A 16,687-nucleotide genomic window follows, 5' to 3' on the forward strand; every position below is an offset into this window, starting at 1 on the left:
CGATACCTGACGGCCAAAGGCAGCCCGCAGTGAGCGAGCTGAGGTTCCATGTAGCCTTGGGGTAACCCAGCAGCCGGGAGGCTGGATGTTCTGCCTGTCCTCCAGCTTCTACCAAGATGGCCCGTGGCAATGACGTCCCTTCTGCCTCACCCCGCAAGCTACACAGAAGGATGGTCCGACCAGCCTCAGGGTTCAGTGCCTTGGGGGACCAGTCCCACACTCACACCATCCTCCTGGCTTCACTTTGTGTCCCCCACCCCAACATCTCATGCCTGTTTCAGTGGGCCTGCAGCCCCAGGTGACCGTGGCTCCCCTCCCCTCTCCTGTTCTGCAGGTGTGTTCGGAGGACTGGATCTGCACGGGATCCCTCACCGGCTCTACAGGACCAAGCTAGGGCAGACAGCACCGGCCGGTTCCCTCAACCTAACGTTGGCAGCAGCCGTCGTCGACTGGCAGGTACAGGCCGGGGTCCTGTGCAGGGAATTAGGGGAACTCTGCTGTGGGCAGAGGGGAGGGAGAAGAGGTGACTTGGCTCTAATGGAGAGTGTGCTCACCATCATAATGTAGAAAATACAAGACCCTTTATGCAGAGCAAGATCCCACACAAGGCGGAGGTGATGATGGATTAGGGCGGGAACGTCAGCGACTTCCATACCCTTCTTCCTGTGATGTGGGGCCTCAGTGGGTGTGAGAGTGAGCTCATGGGGCTTTCAAACGTTACGCCTGGGATGGTGCTGACACTGCCCATAAGACCAGAATCGGAACAGTATTCATCTGCTCTGTTATTCAATCGTGCTGATTTATCTTTGCTCTCAACCCCATTCTCCTGCCTCCTCCCTGTAACTTTTGACACCCTTACTAATCGAGAACCTGTCGACCACTTTAAATATACCAGCATCTTGGCCACGACAGCTGTCTGTAGAAATGAGTTCCACAGATTCACCACCATCTGGCTAAAGAAATTCCTTCTCTGTTCTAAAGGGATATCCTTCTATTCTGAGGCTGAAACCTTTGGTCCGAGACACTCACTATGGAAACATCTTTTCCACATCCACTCTATCTACATCTAACAATATTCATTAGATCCTCCCCGCCCCCCATTCTTCTAGACTCCCAACAAGTACAGAGCCAGAGCTATAAAATGCTCCTCATACATTAATCCTTTCATTCCTAAAATCATTCTCATGAACGTCCCCTGCTCTCCAAGGCAAACACATCCATTTTTTAGGTACGAGACCAAACCACTCAAAGTACTTCAAATGTGGTTTTATAAAGCCTCAGCCACTCTATGCTCCGACAACAGTGCATTCCCAACATGCAGACATGCTGGTATCAGGGCTCGGGGGAAGATGGGGTGGGATCAATAGTAGGGTTGGTGTCAGGGTTAGAAACTCCAACATAAGGAGCGAAACCCTTCTCCCTCCACATTCACACCCTTGATACTTGATCCTCTGCTGACACAGGGGCCTTTTCTGTCCACTCTGTCTGAGGATCTTATAATGTTGCCCACCATAAGTCTTCCCATGGTCTTTTCTGTTCGAGAGAGTTCTCACCAGTCTTCCTTTATGACACTGGTTTTCTAATCTAATCCTGCCGATATCTTGGTGAATGTCCTCTGCATCCTCTCAGCAGTCACATCTGCCCTGTGTTCAGTCGTCCAGCTGTGGCCTCACTACTGTAGGTGGGCACAGACTTGCCACTCTTGTATGCAGTGCCTTGGCTAATAATGACATCATCCTGGGCACCTGTTGACCACAGTATTGACTCCTGATTGACACAAGCTCCCTGATGTTCATTGTGCATCCGTGTTGTGAATTATACAGAGATACATTCAATTCCATTTCATACTTCATCCTTCCACACTCTTAACTGCAGCCTGACTCCCCTCGGCTCCATCAGCACACACCCAGTACTTGTATTACGCGGGACTGTGTACACACACATCTGGTGTCTGTGTTACTTGGGGCTGTGTGCATGCACATTCAGTGTCTGCATCACGTATGACTGCGTTCATACATGCCCAGTGTCTGTGTTACATTACGCGGGACTGTGTACACACACATCTGGTGTCTGTGTTACTTGGGGCTGTGTGCATGCACACTCAGTGTATGCATCACGTATGACTGCGTTCATGCATGCCCAGTGTCTGTGTTACATGGGGCTGTTCACTTCCACTGACATGACACACGCCTGTTCTCTGTGCCAGGAGGGTGATGAAATCCTGGTGACAAGCACCAGCTATGATTCCCAGCAGACAGAATCTCGGAGGATCCGTTCCATCTCACACGACAGGATGTCTCTGCTCCTGGACCGGCCACTCTCGTTCACGCACGTGGGTGAGTGTACCGCTCACACGGCACCTTCCTGCACAGCGCAGGAGGCCAGAAGTACATCTGTGCACCTTTGGTGTACCCCTGGCTGGTGTTTGGGGGGTGTGTACGTGTGTGTGGGGGCGCAGGGGGAGATGCAAGGGTGTGTACCTCTGGTTGGTGTGTAGGTCAAATGGATGTGTCACTGGTGAGTGTGTGTGGGAGGATGTACCCCCAGTCGGTGTGTAGCCCATGCACCCCCAGGTGGTGTGAGCTGCGGGGGAGGTGTACCCGGTCGGTGCGATTGGGCTGCTTTGGAATCTGTGAACCAATGTGACCAAGGTTTTCTTCTGGTTCCAGTGGACACACAGGAAGTGAAGGGAAGAGACTGGCACTACAGCCTGGCAGCAGACGTTGCTCTCCTCAGCAGAAACATCAAGATCGTGGGCCAGGACTTCCTGGGCTGGCAGCAGCAGAAGTTCGGAGCCCGCGTGCTCATCAGTTCCTTCTTCTACAATGACCTGGAGATCAAAGGTATCCCTACCTCTTATTGACACCTTCCCCTTCACATTGCAGAGGACTACGCCCTGAGACAGGCAGTGTAGAGGGACTGTGGGCGGTGTGGGAGGTGCTGGGTATGAGGTCTGTACGGGCGCTCCCACAGTGCCACCCTCCAATGTTGTGGCTCTTCAAGGATTCAATTATCACCAGTGAATTTGTCACCATCATGGCCCTCTGAATGTCTCACCATAATCATGCTGGGTGCAGAGGGGACAAGCGGCTTCTGGTGGCCCAGTCCTATTGGGAGCGAGAGAGGAAGCAACTCACAGGTCCATGAGTGAGATTTGAAAAGGAGCATTCATGGACTAGTGGTGTTTTCAGGAGGTCCAATCAAATCATGATTCATGAGCAAGGGCAAATAAAAATAAAATCAACAAGTGGAGCAGCCATTGTTGGAGTGGACCAATGTTGGAATGGGGAGGCCTTGGCTCATCAGGCTTGGGCAAGGTAAGTATCTGGTAAGTTTCTTCTTCATTCTTCATCTGTTAGTGCATAGTTAGAGCAGTGAGGATGGCTCCAGGGGCTGTGTTGTGTGTGAGATGTTGGAATTCTAGGAGACCTCCTGCCGCTCAGATAAATACCTGCACCGAGTGTATTGGGTTGCAGCTCCTCAGAGAACACGTTAAGGAACTGCAGCTCCTGACCTTGGGTTTATACGGGAAACTGATGAGATGATAGATAGGAGCCGCAGAGAGGTAGTCACCCCTAAGTTGCAGGAGGCAGGTGAATGCATGACTGTCGGGAGAGGGAAAGGAAATGGGCAGCCAGCACAGAGTACCCCTGTAGCCATTCCCCTCACTTTGGATACTGTTTGACGGGATGACCTACTGGGGGAAGCTGCACTCACTGGGTCTCCGGCACTGAGACTAGTGCTGTAGCTCAGAAGGGAAGTGGGGAAGAAGAGGACTGGAGTGGTGAAAGGGGATTCCATAGTTAGCAAAGTAGACACAAGATTCTGTGGATGTGATACAGACCCCGGATGGTATGTTACCTCCCAGGTGCTAGGGTCAGGGATGTCTCAGCTTGGCTCCATAGTATTCTAAAAGGAGAGGGTGAGTAGCCAGAAGTCCTGGTACATATTGGCACCAATGACATAGGTAGCAAAAGGGAGGGATACTGAAGAGAGAACTTTGGGAACTAGGTAGAAAACTGAACAGTAGGACCTCCAGGATTGCCACCTGTGCCATGCGGATTTGGCAGTTGAATGCATGGCTGAGGAACTGGTGCAGGGGGCTGGGTTTCAGAATTGTGAATCATGGAATCTCTTCTAGAGAAGGTATGACATGTACAAAAGGGACGGTTTACACCTGAACCCAATGGGGCCCAATAACCTTGTGGGCAGGTTTGCTAAAACTGTTGGGGAAGGTTTTTTAAACTAGTTTGTCATGGCGACGAACAACTGAGTGATAGGACTGAGGATGTGGCGGTTGGTATACAAGCAGAGGCAATGGGTAGTGAGACTGTCAGGAAGGACAGGCAGATGATAAAGCAAAGTTACAGTGAGTGGGATGAGTTTCAGTGTAACAGGGACAAAATAGATAGGGGTGATGAATGCAGGACTGAAGGTAGTATATTTCAATGCACGTGGATAACAGAATAAGGTAAATGACTGTGTAGCACAGTTAGACATTGGCAGGTATGATGTTCTGGGCACCACACATCAAAGTTGCTGGTGAACGCAGCAGGCCAGGCAGCATCTGTAGGAAGAGGTGCAGTCGACGTTTCAGGCCGAGACCCTTCGTCAGGACTAACTGAAGGAAGAGTGAGTAAGAGATTTGAAAGTTGGAGGGGGAAGGGGAGATCCAAAACGATAGGAGAAGACAGGAGGGGGAGGGATAGAGCCAAGAGCTGGACAGGTGATAGGCAAAAGGGGATACGAGAGGATCATGGGACAGGAGGTCCGGGAAGAAAGACGGGGCGGGAGGGACCCAGAGGATGGGCAAGAGGTATATTCAGAGGGACAGAGGGAGAAAAAGGAGAGTGAGAGAAAGAATGTGTGCATAAAAACAAGTAACAGATGGGGTACGAGGGGGAGGTGGGGCCTTAGCGGAAGTTAGAGAAGTCGATGTTCATGCCATCAGGTTGGAGGCTACCCAGACGGAATATAAGGTGTTGTTCCTCCAACCTGAGTGTGGCTTCATTTTTACAGTGGAGGAGGCCGTGGATAGACATGTCAGAATGACATCCCATTCCCATTCTGACATGTCTATCCACGGCCTCCTCTACTGTAAAGATGAAGCCACACTCAGGTTGGAGGAACAACACCTTATATTCCGACTGGGTAGCCTCCAACCTGATGGCATGAACATCGACTTCTCTAACTTCCGCTAAGGCCCCACCTCCCCCTCGTACCCCATCTGTTACTTATTTTTATGCACGCATTCTTTCTCTCAATCTTCTTTTTCTCCCTCTGTCCCTCTGAATATACCTCTTGCCCATCCTCTGGGTCCCCCCCCTCCCTTCTCTTTCTTCCCGGACCTCCTGATCCATGATCCTCTCGTATCCCCTTTTGCCTATCACCTGTCCAGCTCTTGGCTCTATCCCTCCTCCTCCTGTCTTCTCCTATCATTTTGGATCTCCCCCTCCCCCTCCAACTTTCAAATCTCTTACTCACTCTTCCTTCAGTTAGTCCTGACGAAGGGTCTCGGCCTGAAACGTCGACTGCACCTCTTCCTACAGATGCTGCCTGGCCTGCTGCGTTCACCAGCAACTTTGATGTGTGTTGCTTGAATTCCCAGCATCTGCAGAATTCCTGTTGTTTATGTTCTGGGCACCATTGAGTTGTGGCTAAAAGAAGATCATAGCTGGGAGCTTAAAATCCAAGGATACATGTTATATCGAAAGGACAGGAAGAGAGGCAGAGGGGGTGGGGTGGCTCTGTTGGTAAAAATTGAAATCAAATCTTTAGAAAGAGATGGCATGGGATCAGAAGATGGAAAATCATTGTGGGTAGAGTTAAGGAACTGCAAGGGCGAAAATACCCTGATAGGAGTTAAATACAGGCCTCCGAACAGTAGCCAGAATGTGGGCTACAATTACAACAGGAAATAGAAAATGCATGTCAAAAGGGCAATGTTACAAATAGTCATGGGGGCTTTCAATATGCAGGTAGACTGGGATAAATTATTCTGGATTATGTAATGAACTGGATTTGATTAAGGAGCCTAAGGTAAAGGAACCTTGAGGAGACAGTGACCATAATATGATAGAATTCGCCCTGCAATTTGAGAGAGAGGGAAGTTAAAGGCGATGCAATGGATTAAAGGGAATTACAGAGGCTTGAGAGAGGAGCAGGCCAAAGTTGATTGGAAGGGGACACTAGCAGAGATGATGGCCAGAGTAGCAATGGCTGGAGTTTCTGGGAGCAATTCATTGTCATAGTCACACTCATACTCATACTTTATTGATCCCAGGAGAAATTGGTTTTTGTTACAGTTGCACCATAAATAATAAATAGTAATAAAACCATAAATAGTTAAATAGTAATATGTAAATTATGCCAGGAAATAAGTCCAGGACTAGCCTATTGGCTCAGGGTGTCTGACCCTCCAAGGGAGGAGTTGTAAAGTTTGATGGCCACAGGCAGGAATGACTTCCTATGACGCTCTGTGTTGGTCTCTGGCTGAATGTACTCCTGTGCCCACCCAGTACATTATGTAGTGGATGGGAGACATTGTCCAAGATGGCATGCAACTTGGACAGCATCCTCTTTTCAGACACCACCATCAGAGAGTCCAGTTCTATCCCCACAACATCACTGGCCTTACGAATGAGTTTGTTGATTCTGTTGGTGTCTGCTAGTCAGCCTGCTGCCCCAGCACACAACAGCAAACATGATAGCACTAGCCACCACAGACTCATAGAACATCCTCAGCATCACTTCAGAAAGTGCAGGATAGATACATCCCAAAAAAAGTTGTATTCAAGAGGCAGGATGATACAATTGTGGTTGACAAAGGGAGACAAAGCCAACATAAAAGCAAAAGAGAAGGCATATAATTGAGCAAAAATTAATGGGAAGTTACAGGACTGGGAAACTTTAAAAAAACACAAAAGGCAACTAAAAAGGCCACAAGGAGGAATTATGAACATAAAGATGAATTATGAACTTAAGCCAGCCAATAATATCAAAGAAGACACCAAAAGTTTTTTCAGATATATAAAGAGTAAAAGATGCAAGAGTAGATATCGGACCACTGGAAAATGATGCTGCGGGGACAGTAATGGGGGACAAGGAGATGGCAGATGAACTGTGTGGAAGAAAATTCTGAGTTAGCAACTCAGATATTTTAACCAGTATCTGAGTTGCTAACACCTCCCACCTTTAATTAACAAACCATCTGCCTAAGCCTTAGTGCATAACACACCAACATAAACAAGATGAAGACAGTGAAGGTCATAAATTGTGGGGAAGACTCTGTGGGCTCTCAAGACTCTGACCAATAAGGGGTATTCAGATTTTCCTTCACATGTCAGTTGCTAATATGTAAAACAAATCGTACCTTTGTACGTTAATGAACTTAATGGATTTAAGGATGTAATGAACTTCCTTTAATATATATCATAAATAAAGATTCACAATTGGTATACTTGCAATAATCTACCTTAGCTTCATGGATGAATAACAACCTATCTCTGAGTTGTAGGTATAAGAAACTGTGAGACAGGACAGGCTATCTTTCAAATTTTAGGATGCAATAAGACACAGGACTGATTTTTTTAAACTATGGCTGACGTAATCACCTTTCTGTGAAAATGTATTAAAAAGGTTATGACTATTGCTTTTTGGAAGACCTGGCAATCACACTGTTAGTGAGCCACTCTTCCCTTATTCATGAATAAAGGTATTTTCTCATCACTTCAAAGTTCATGTTCAATTTACTTGTGACCAACTTTAATTAATTTTCTTAGGAAATTAATTTTCCCAACAAAATGAATAAGTATTTTGCATTAGTCTTCACTGTGGAATACACTAGCAGTATGCCAGAGATTTGAGTGTGTCGGTGACAGAGTGAGTGCAGTTGCTATCACTAGTGAGATGGTGCTGGGGAACTGGAAGGTTAACTGTAGATAAATCACCTGAACCAGATGGACTACACCCCAGGACTCTTAAAGAGGTTGTGCAGGCATTAATAATGATCTTTCAAGAATCACCAGACTTGGGCATGGTTCCGGAGGAGTGGAAAATTGCAAATGTCACTCTATTCTTCAAGAAGGAAGGGAGGCAGAAGAAAGGAAACTACAGGCCGTTTAGCCTAACCTCAGCGGTTGAGAAGCTCTTAGAGTTGATTATTAAGGATGAGATTTAGGGGACTTGCAGGCACATGATAAAATAGGCCAAAGTCAGCATGGTTTTCATAAGGGATAATCTTGCCTGAAAAATCTGTTGGAATTACGTGAGGAAATAACAAGCAGGATACACAAAGGAGAATCAAAGGATGTTGCACACTCAGATTTTCAAAAGGCCTTTGAGAAGGTGCCATACATGAGGCTGCTTAGCAAAATAAGAGCCCATGGTATTACAGGAAAGATACTAACATGGATAAAGCATTGGCTGCTTGACGGGAGGCAGGAAATGGGACTAAAGGGAGCCTTTTTTGATTGGCTGCTGGAGACTGGTGTTGTTCCACAGGGGTTGGTATTGGGACCGCTTCTTTTTACATTATATGTCAATGATTTGGATGATGGAATTGATGGCTTTGTGGCCAAGTTTGGGGATGATATGAAGATAAGTGTTGATGAAGTAGGAAGGCTGCAGAAGGATATAGACAGATGAGGAGAATGGTCAAAGAAGCGACTGATGGAATACAGTATCAGGAAGTGTATGGTCATGCACTTTGGTAGAAGAAATAAAAGCATAGACTATTTCCTAAATGGGGAGAAGATTCTAAATTTCAATGTGCAAATGGGTTTGGGAGCTCTCATGCAAGATTCCCTAAAGATTAATTTGCAGGTTGAGTCAATGGTAAGGAGGGCAAATCCGATGTTACAATTCATTTTGAAAGGATTAGAATATAAAAATAGAGATTTAATGCTGAGGCTTTAAGGCACTGGTGAGGCCTCACTTGGAGTATTGTGAACATTTTTGGGCCCCTTATCTAAAAAAGGATGTGCTGATATTGGAGAAGATTAAAAGGAGTTTCACGAAAATTATCCCAAAATTGAATGGCTTATCATATCAGGAGCATTTGTCAGCACTGGGCCTGTACTCGCTGGAACTTAGAAGAATGAAGGAGGATCTCATTGAAACCTATTTAATGTTGAAAAGCCGAGACAGAGTGGATGTAGAGAAGATGTTTGCTTTAGTGGTGGGGGTCTTGGACCAGAGGGCATACCCTCAGAATAGAGGAACTTCCATTTAGAATGGAAATGAGGAGGAATTTTTTTTTAGCTAGAGGGAGGCTGTGGAGGTCAAGTCAAAGAGTATATTTAAGGCGGATGCTGATAAAGTCTTGATCAGTCTAGGAGTGGAAGGTTATGGGAAGAAGGCAGCAGAATGGGGTTGAGAGGGAAATGGACCAGCCATGATTAAGTGGTGGATTAGATTCAATGGGCTGAATGGCCTAATTCTGCTCCAATGTCTTATGATATATTCCATGCACACTGTATTTGTTGCCCAGGTTACGCCAGGATAAAGGATGTTGAATTCTACCACAGTGGACAGAATGGATACTGGGATTACTTCGATCCACGTTACTCTGTGGCATTTCTCAATCTTGGCCAGGTTTGTGGGAAGATTTTGGACATCTTTCCAGTTTTCCTTTAAGAGCGTAGGTTTTCCAGGAGATCACACTGGAAAACCTGTGCTCCAGAATTTCTCTGGGTGTGAATGTTAGGAATTTGGACACAGTACGTCCTTGTGCAGCCCAGCCTACCTGCACAGGTTCCCTATGACCCAATCATTCCATGCCACGGTTGTGTTTATGCCTCATCTCCTTTCCTCGAGGAGGTCTCAGGAGAGGGATGTTTGGGATTACAGGTGGGCTTATCTGCCCTTATGTTAACACCTTTGCCTTTCTTCCTTCAACTATCAGGTGAAAAGGTTCAGGCACAGGTAATGTGCCTGTTGTAAACGTCAACATCCCTCCCTTGGGTGGGAAACATCTTCACCCCAGGTTCAGAGTGATCAATGGTAATCTCCTTCCACCAATGCTGCCTCACTCACTGTGTATTCTGAGTATATTCCATCTCCAGCACTGAGACGATTTTGCGTTTTGATCTAAGTAGGCAGGGTCTCTGGCTGCTACAATAGACAATAGACAGTAGGTGCAGAAGTAGGTCATTCAGCCCTTCGAGCCAGCACCGCCATTCACTGTGATCATGGCTGATCATCCACAATCAGTATCCAGTTCCTGCCTTATCCCCATAACCTTTGACTCCGCTATCTTTAAGAACTCTATCCATCTCTTTCTTGAAAGCATCCAGAGACTTGGCCTCCACTGCCTTCTAGGGCAGAGCATTCCATATATCCACCACTCTCTGGGTGAAAAAGTTTTTCCTCAACTCTGTTCTAAATGGCCTACCCCTTATTCTTAAACTGTGGCCTCTGGTTCTGGACTTACCCATCAGCGGGAACATGTTTCCTGCCTCCAGCGTGTCCAATCCCTTAATAATCTTATATGTTTCAATAAGATCCCCTCTCAGCCTTCTAAATTCCAGAGTATACAAGCCCAGTCGCTCCAATCTTTCGACATATGACAGTCCCACCATCCTGGTAATTAACCTTGTGAACCTACGCTGCACTCCCTCAATAGCAAGAATGTCCTTCCTCAAATTTGGAGACCAAAACTGCACACAGTACTCCAGCTGTGGTCTCACCAGGGCCCTGTACAGCTGCAGAAGGACCTCTTTGCTCTTATACTCAATTCCCCTTGTTATGAAGGCCAGCATGCCATTAGCTTTCTTCACTGCCTGCTGTACTTGCATGCTTGCTTTCAGTGACTGATGCACAAGAACACCTAAATCTCGTCGTGCTTCCCCTTTTCCTAATTTGACTCCATTTAAATAATAATCTGCCTTCCTGTTCTTACCACCAAAGTGGATAACCTCACATTTATCCACATTAAACTGTATCTGCCATGCATCTGCCCACTCACCCAACCCGTCCAAGTCACACTGCATTCTCATAACATCCTCCTCACATTTCACACTGCCTCCCAGCTTTGTGTCATCGGCAAATTTGCTAATGTTACTTTTAATTCCCTCATCTAAATCATTAATATATATTGTAAACAGCTGCGGTCCCAGCACTGAACCCTGCAGTACCCCACTGGTCACCGCCTGCCATTCCGAAAGGGACCCGTTAATCGCTACACTTTGTTTTCTGTCAGCCAGCCAATTTTCAATCCTTGTCAGTACTCTGCCCCCAATACCATGTGCCCTAATTTTGCCCACTAATCTCCTATGTGGGACTTTATCAAAGGCTTTCTGGAAGTCCAGGTACACTACATCCACTGGCTCTCCCTTGTCCATTTTCATAGTTACATCCTCAAAAATTTCCAGAATATTAGTCAAGCACGATTTCCCCTTCGTAAATCCATGCTGACTCGGACCAATCCTGTTACTGCTATCCAGATGTGTCGAAATTTCACCTTTTATAATTGACTCCAGCATCTTTCCCACCACCGACGTCAGGCTAACCAGTCTATAATTCCCTGTTTTCTCTCTTCCTCCCTTCTTGAAGAGAGGGACAATGTTAGCCACCCTCCAATCCACCTTGGTGAGGAGAGGAGACACACAATGATTGCACTGATGGCAGCCACTGAATGCACTGAGACTGATGTTCCACCCCAGCAGGATCTGAGATCTGCTCCTCCTGCTGTGGAGGAAGTCCTGGCCGAGAGACTTGGCCACTCCATGGGTGTGAAGTCCAGCTAGGGGCAGAGGGAGACAGAGTGGGGAAGAAAACACAATTACTGGTAGAAATTGATATGTTTGGTTTTGTGACTGAAGCATTAGGACTTCATTCCTGAGATTCGCTGGAATTTTCTCTCTCAGATTCAAGGGAATAACTCGTATATACAGGGTTGTGCTATTCACAATGGATTTGCTCCTGCGATCGGAGTCTTTGGAACAGATGGCCTCAATATCGATGACAATATCATTTACAACACCCTGGGAGAAGGTATGTGGGGCCCTATCTCCAGACACAGAGCAGGAGCTGATCCTCAGCTTTTGAGGCAGTACAGAGGTAATGTCACTCTGTAGGATGGACAATACTGAGGGAGTGTCACACTGTGGGATGGACAGTACTGGGGGAGTGTCACACTGTGGGAGTGTCACACTGTGGGACGGACAGTACTGGTGGAGTGTCACACTGTGGAATGGACAGTACTGAGGGAGTGTCACACTGTGGGATGGACAGTACTGAGGATGTGTCACACTGCGGGATGGACAGTACTAGGGGAGTGTCACACTGTGGGACGGACAGTACTGGTGGAGTGTCACACTGTGGGATGGACGGTACTGAGGGAGTGTCACACCGTGGGATGGACGGTGCTGAGGGAGTGTCACACCGTGGGATGCACGGTGCTGAGGGATTGTCACACCTTGGGATGGACGGTGCTGAGAGAGTGTCACACCGTGGGATGGATGGTGCTGAGGGAGTGTCACACCTTGGGATGGACGGTGCTGAGGGAGTGTCACACCGTGGGATGGACGGTGCTGAGGGAGTGTCACACCGTGGGATGGACGGTGCTGAGGGAGTTTCACACCGGGGGATGGACGGTGCTGAGGGAGTGTCACACCATGGGATGGACGGTGCTGAGGGAGTGTCACACCGTGGGATGGACGGTGCCGAGGGAGTGTCACACTGTGGGATGGACTGTACAGAGGGAGTGTCACACTAGAATGGACGGTACTGAGGGAATGTCACACCATGGGATGGACGGTGCTGAGGGAGTGTCACACTGTGGGAGGGACAGTACTGAGGGAGTGTCACTCTGTGGGAGGGACAGTACTGAGAGAGTGTCACTCTGTGGGAGGGACAGTACTGAGGACACTGTGGGATGGACAGTACTGATGGAGTGTCACATTGTGGGATGGACTGTACTGAGGGAGTGTCACACCATGGGATGGTCGGTACTGGGGGAGTGTCACACTGGGATGGACGGTACTGAGGGAGTGTCACACCGTGGGATGGACGGTGCTGAGGGAGTGTCACACTGTGGGATGTACAGTACTGAGGGAATATCACACTGTGGGATGGACAGTACTGATGGAGTGTCACACTGTGGGATGGACAGTACTAAGGGAGTGTCACACTGTGGGATGGACGGTACTGGGGAAGTGTCACACTGTGGTAGTGCAGGTTAAGGTAGTGTCAGACTGTGAGAAGGGTAGGACTGTGGGTATGCCACACTGTTCGGCGAGAGAACAGTGTGGCAAGTGGATTTGAGTAGAAGTGTAGAGAAATTCTGTTCCAATTATACTGGTATCTGGCGAGATGGCATCTAGAATATTACGTGTAGGGCTGGATAGATAACTGCAATGAAATCAAAGTCAAGTCTGCTGTCATATAGACAAAATGTGTCTGGAGGGATGCAATAAAAAAATCTAACTTGCAGTAACATCACAGGCATATAGCATCATATACAGTGGCATGCAAAAGTTTGGGCACCCCGGTCAAAATTTCCGTTTCTGTGAATAGCTAAGCGAGTAAAAGATGACCTGATTTCCAAAAGGCATAAAGTTATAGATGACACATTTTTTTAATATTTTAAGCAAGAAAACTTTTTTTTATTTTCACCTTTTACCATTTCAAAATAACAAAATAGGAAAAGGGCCCAAAGCAAATGTTTGGGCACCCTGCATAGCAGTACTTAGTAACACCCCCTTTGGCAAGTATCACAGCTTGTAAACGCTTTTTGTAGCCAGCTAAGAGTCTTTCAATTCTTGTTTGGGGGATTTTCGCCCATTCTTCCTTGCAAAAGGCTTCTAGTGCTGGGAGATTCGTGGGCCCTCTTGCATGCACTGCTATTTTGAGGTCTATCCACAGATTCTCAATGATGTTTAGGTCAGGGGACTGTGAGGGCCATGGCAAAACCTTCAGCTTGCACCTCTTGAGGTAGTCCATTGTGGATTTTGAGGCGTGTTTAGGTTCATTATCCTGTGGTAGAAGCCATCCTCTTTTCATCTTCGGCTTTTTTACAGATGGTGTGATGTTTGCTTCCAGAATTTGCTGGTATTTAATTGAATTCATTCTTCCCTCTACCAGTAAATGTTCCCCGTGCCACTGGCTGGAACACAAACCCAAAGCATGATCGATCCACCCCTGTGCTTAGCGGTTGGAGAGGTGTTCTTTTCATGAAATTCTGCACCCTTTTTTCTCCAAACATACCTTTGCTCATTGCAGCCAAAAAGTTCTATTTTAACTTCATCATTCCACAGGACTTGTTTCCAAAATGCATCAGACTTCTTTCCTTTGAACCTTTTGAATCGAACTTTTTGGCCAAATGAGCAAAGTTATGTTTAGAGAAATAAGGGTGCAGAATTTCATGAAAAGAACCCCTCTCCAACCTTTTTTGTTATTTTGAAACTGTAAAAGATGGAAATAAAAATGTTTTCTTGCTTAAAATATTAAAGAAATGTATCATCTTTAACTTTATGCCTTTTGGAAATCAGTTCATCTTTTACTCACTTAGCTATTCACAATAACAGAAATTTTGACCAGGGGTGCCCAAACTTTTGCATGCCACCGTAAGCATCATTCACAGAAACCTCTATTACATAGAGCTTTGCAAGGTGATCACAGTGTTGCTAGACTGATATTGTGATTAGCGTTTTCAGATTGGTCCTAGAAATGAAAGGATGAAAAGATGCAGCTGTTCTTGAACAAATGAAAGTTCACAAGATCCATTGGAGCCACGAGGAGAGATTGCATATGTACATATTAAAATGAGAGATGATCTTACCGAAACTTAGAAATTCCTGCCTGGGTGCATAGGACCAGGTGTCACATTGTCAGAATATGAAATTGTCATTCAGGGCAAAGCTGAGGGAAATGACTGCGTAATTCTCTCCCTCACAAAGCTGTGAAGTTCAGTCACTGTGTACTCAAGGCTGGTACTGACAGATGTTTGGGATTTGGATGAAGTAATCAATCAGGACAGATGAATAGCAGGGTGGGCGTGAGGAACTGTTTGTAATGAAATCGTCCCTTCACTGAGTGGAGGTGCCCTTTACCATTTCTCCCAGGAATGCCCATGTATGATTTATGTGTTCTCTCCAGAGAAATCCTGCATAACTCGTGCATCCTCTCACCTTCTCCAGGTATCAAAGTGTGGGGGAGCCGGAACCGAGTGAGGAGGAATCTGGTGGTCCTCAGCAAGTCGACAGCAACTCTCTACTCTTGGACAGCAGCTATCGAAGTACGTGGGAGGGGAGGGGTTTCAGTACCTCCCCGAGCTTCCCCATTGTATCGTACTCTGAATTGCTCCTGACACCAGGCTCTGAACCAATCCAGGACCTCTGGTACAAGAGACAAGACATGTCCCACCTCCACCCCAAACTCTGCTCCAATCTGTAGACCACCCAACCCCAGACATACCCTCATCCCAGGGTTCATGATGGCAGCACTCTCTGATCAAATCTGTGGAGGGGCAGTGGAGGGAGTTTCTCACTCTCTATCTCTCTTGGTCTCTCATTTCACTGCCCTCTGGGGAGTGTCCTCTGTGGGTTCAGGCTGACTAACCAGGAGTACCTACCTCTTATCAACTCGTAGGCATTTCCTCATGGTCAAGGGCATGGTAACATCTACCCATCTCTGCTCAGCTCTGAAGCCACTCTGGTTCTCCCTCCCCAACCCTATTCTGTCAAATCTGCGGCCCACTCTCTCCTGACTCCAAGACCCAGCCTACAGTCTGCACAACCTGCAGGTGATAGCAACAAACAACCTGCTGAACTCAAAGGATCTGGGAGCATCTGTTGGGGCAAATGAATTACCAATGTTTTCATTCAGAGTCCTGCCTCAATACTGAGAGGAGAGTGCCAAGCCGGGTGTCTGAGTTGAGTGGTGGACTGAGGAGGGGGGTACGTTGGTGGATGGTGTTTGACTGCTGTAGTTAGTGACACACATTGGGTCTGGAAGGCATTCCCTGCTGGGATTCTTACATTTGACCCCTCCACCTTACTCCCCGTGTCAACATGTCGGTGATTCTCATTTTCCAGGTGAATAAAGATTCTGAGGTTGTGCTACGGGAGAACGTCATTGTCGGCTTTGAGCAGATTGGTTATCACATTAATGGAGAGCCATGTCCCGGTGAGTCCCCAGCATCACTGCCTTGGATGTGCACACATTACCGTTGTCATCCAGACCTTCGGAAAGCAGGCCCACAGGGCTGCACAAAGAACCCAGCGTCTGTGATCTCAACCAGCGGACTGCTCTGAAAATTCCCAAAGCCTCCACTTGGCTCAAAGGGCTGAATTACGGCGAGAAGCTGCAGAAACACTGTGAGACCTCAAAGGCTGGGGTATTGGTGTGAAACTGACTCTGGGAATGAATAGAGGGGTATTGTTCCTTGGTTGGGAGGATTAGGAGCAAAGGAGGAACAGATTTACAGCCTGTCCATTTTCAAGTATGATCAGTGTTTTAAGCCGTGTTGGGAGCTAGCCACTACCTGTGTCTCTATGATATCTGAAGGAGTCAATTTCACTCGGTGGGCCTACAAGGTACAATGAAGGGAGAGAACTGGTGGATCTGTGGCCTGAAGTCAGCATCTACCCTAAACCTGGGACTGGTTGAAGGGGAAGAATAGCCTTCATCTGGGCGAGGGAGAACAAGGAGCTGGTGAATAGTGAGTGGGGTGAGAGTGGGAGCT

At 47.1% G+C, this 16,687-nt stretch overlaps 1 protein-coding gene across 1 annotated transcript in view; it reads left to right on the plus strand.

Annotated features, from left to right (window-relative positions):
* Nucleotides 1–16,687, plus strand: part of LOC134344349 (fibrocystin-L-like) — a 231,377-nt gene that overhangs the window by 190,252 nt on the left and 24,438 nt on the right. Inside the window, 7 exon segments of the mRNA XM_063044033.1 lie at nt 335–456; nt 2,207–2,336; nt 2,670–2,843; nt 9,491–9,594; nt 11,868–11,994; nt 15,141–15,238; nt 16,038–16,128. Coding sequence (XP_062900103.1) covers nt 335–456; nt 2,207–2,336; nt 2,670–2,843; nt 9,491–9,594; nt 11,868–11,994; nt 15,141–15,238; nt 16,038–16,128 — 846 coding nt within the window.

Source organism: Mobula hypostoma, chromosome 1 (genome assembly GCF_963921235.1).
Source record: "Mobula hypostoma chromosome 1, sMobHyp1.1, whole genome shotgun sequence".
NCBI lineage: Eukaryota > Metazoa > Chordata > Chondrichthyes > Myliobatiformes > Myliobatidae > Mobula > Mobula hypostoma.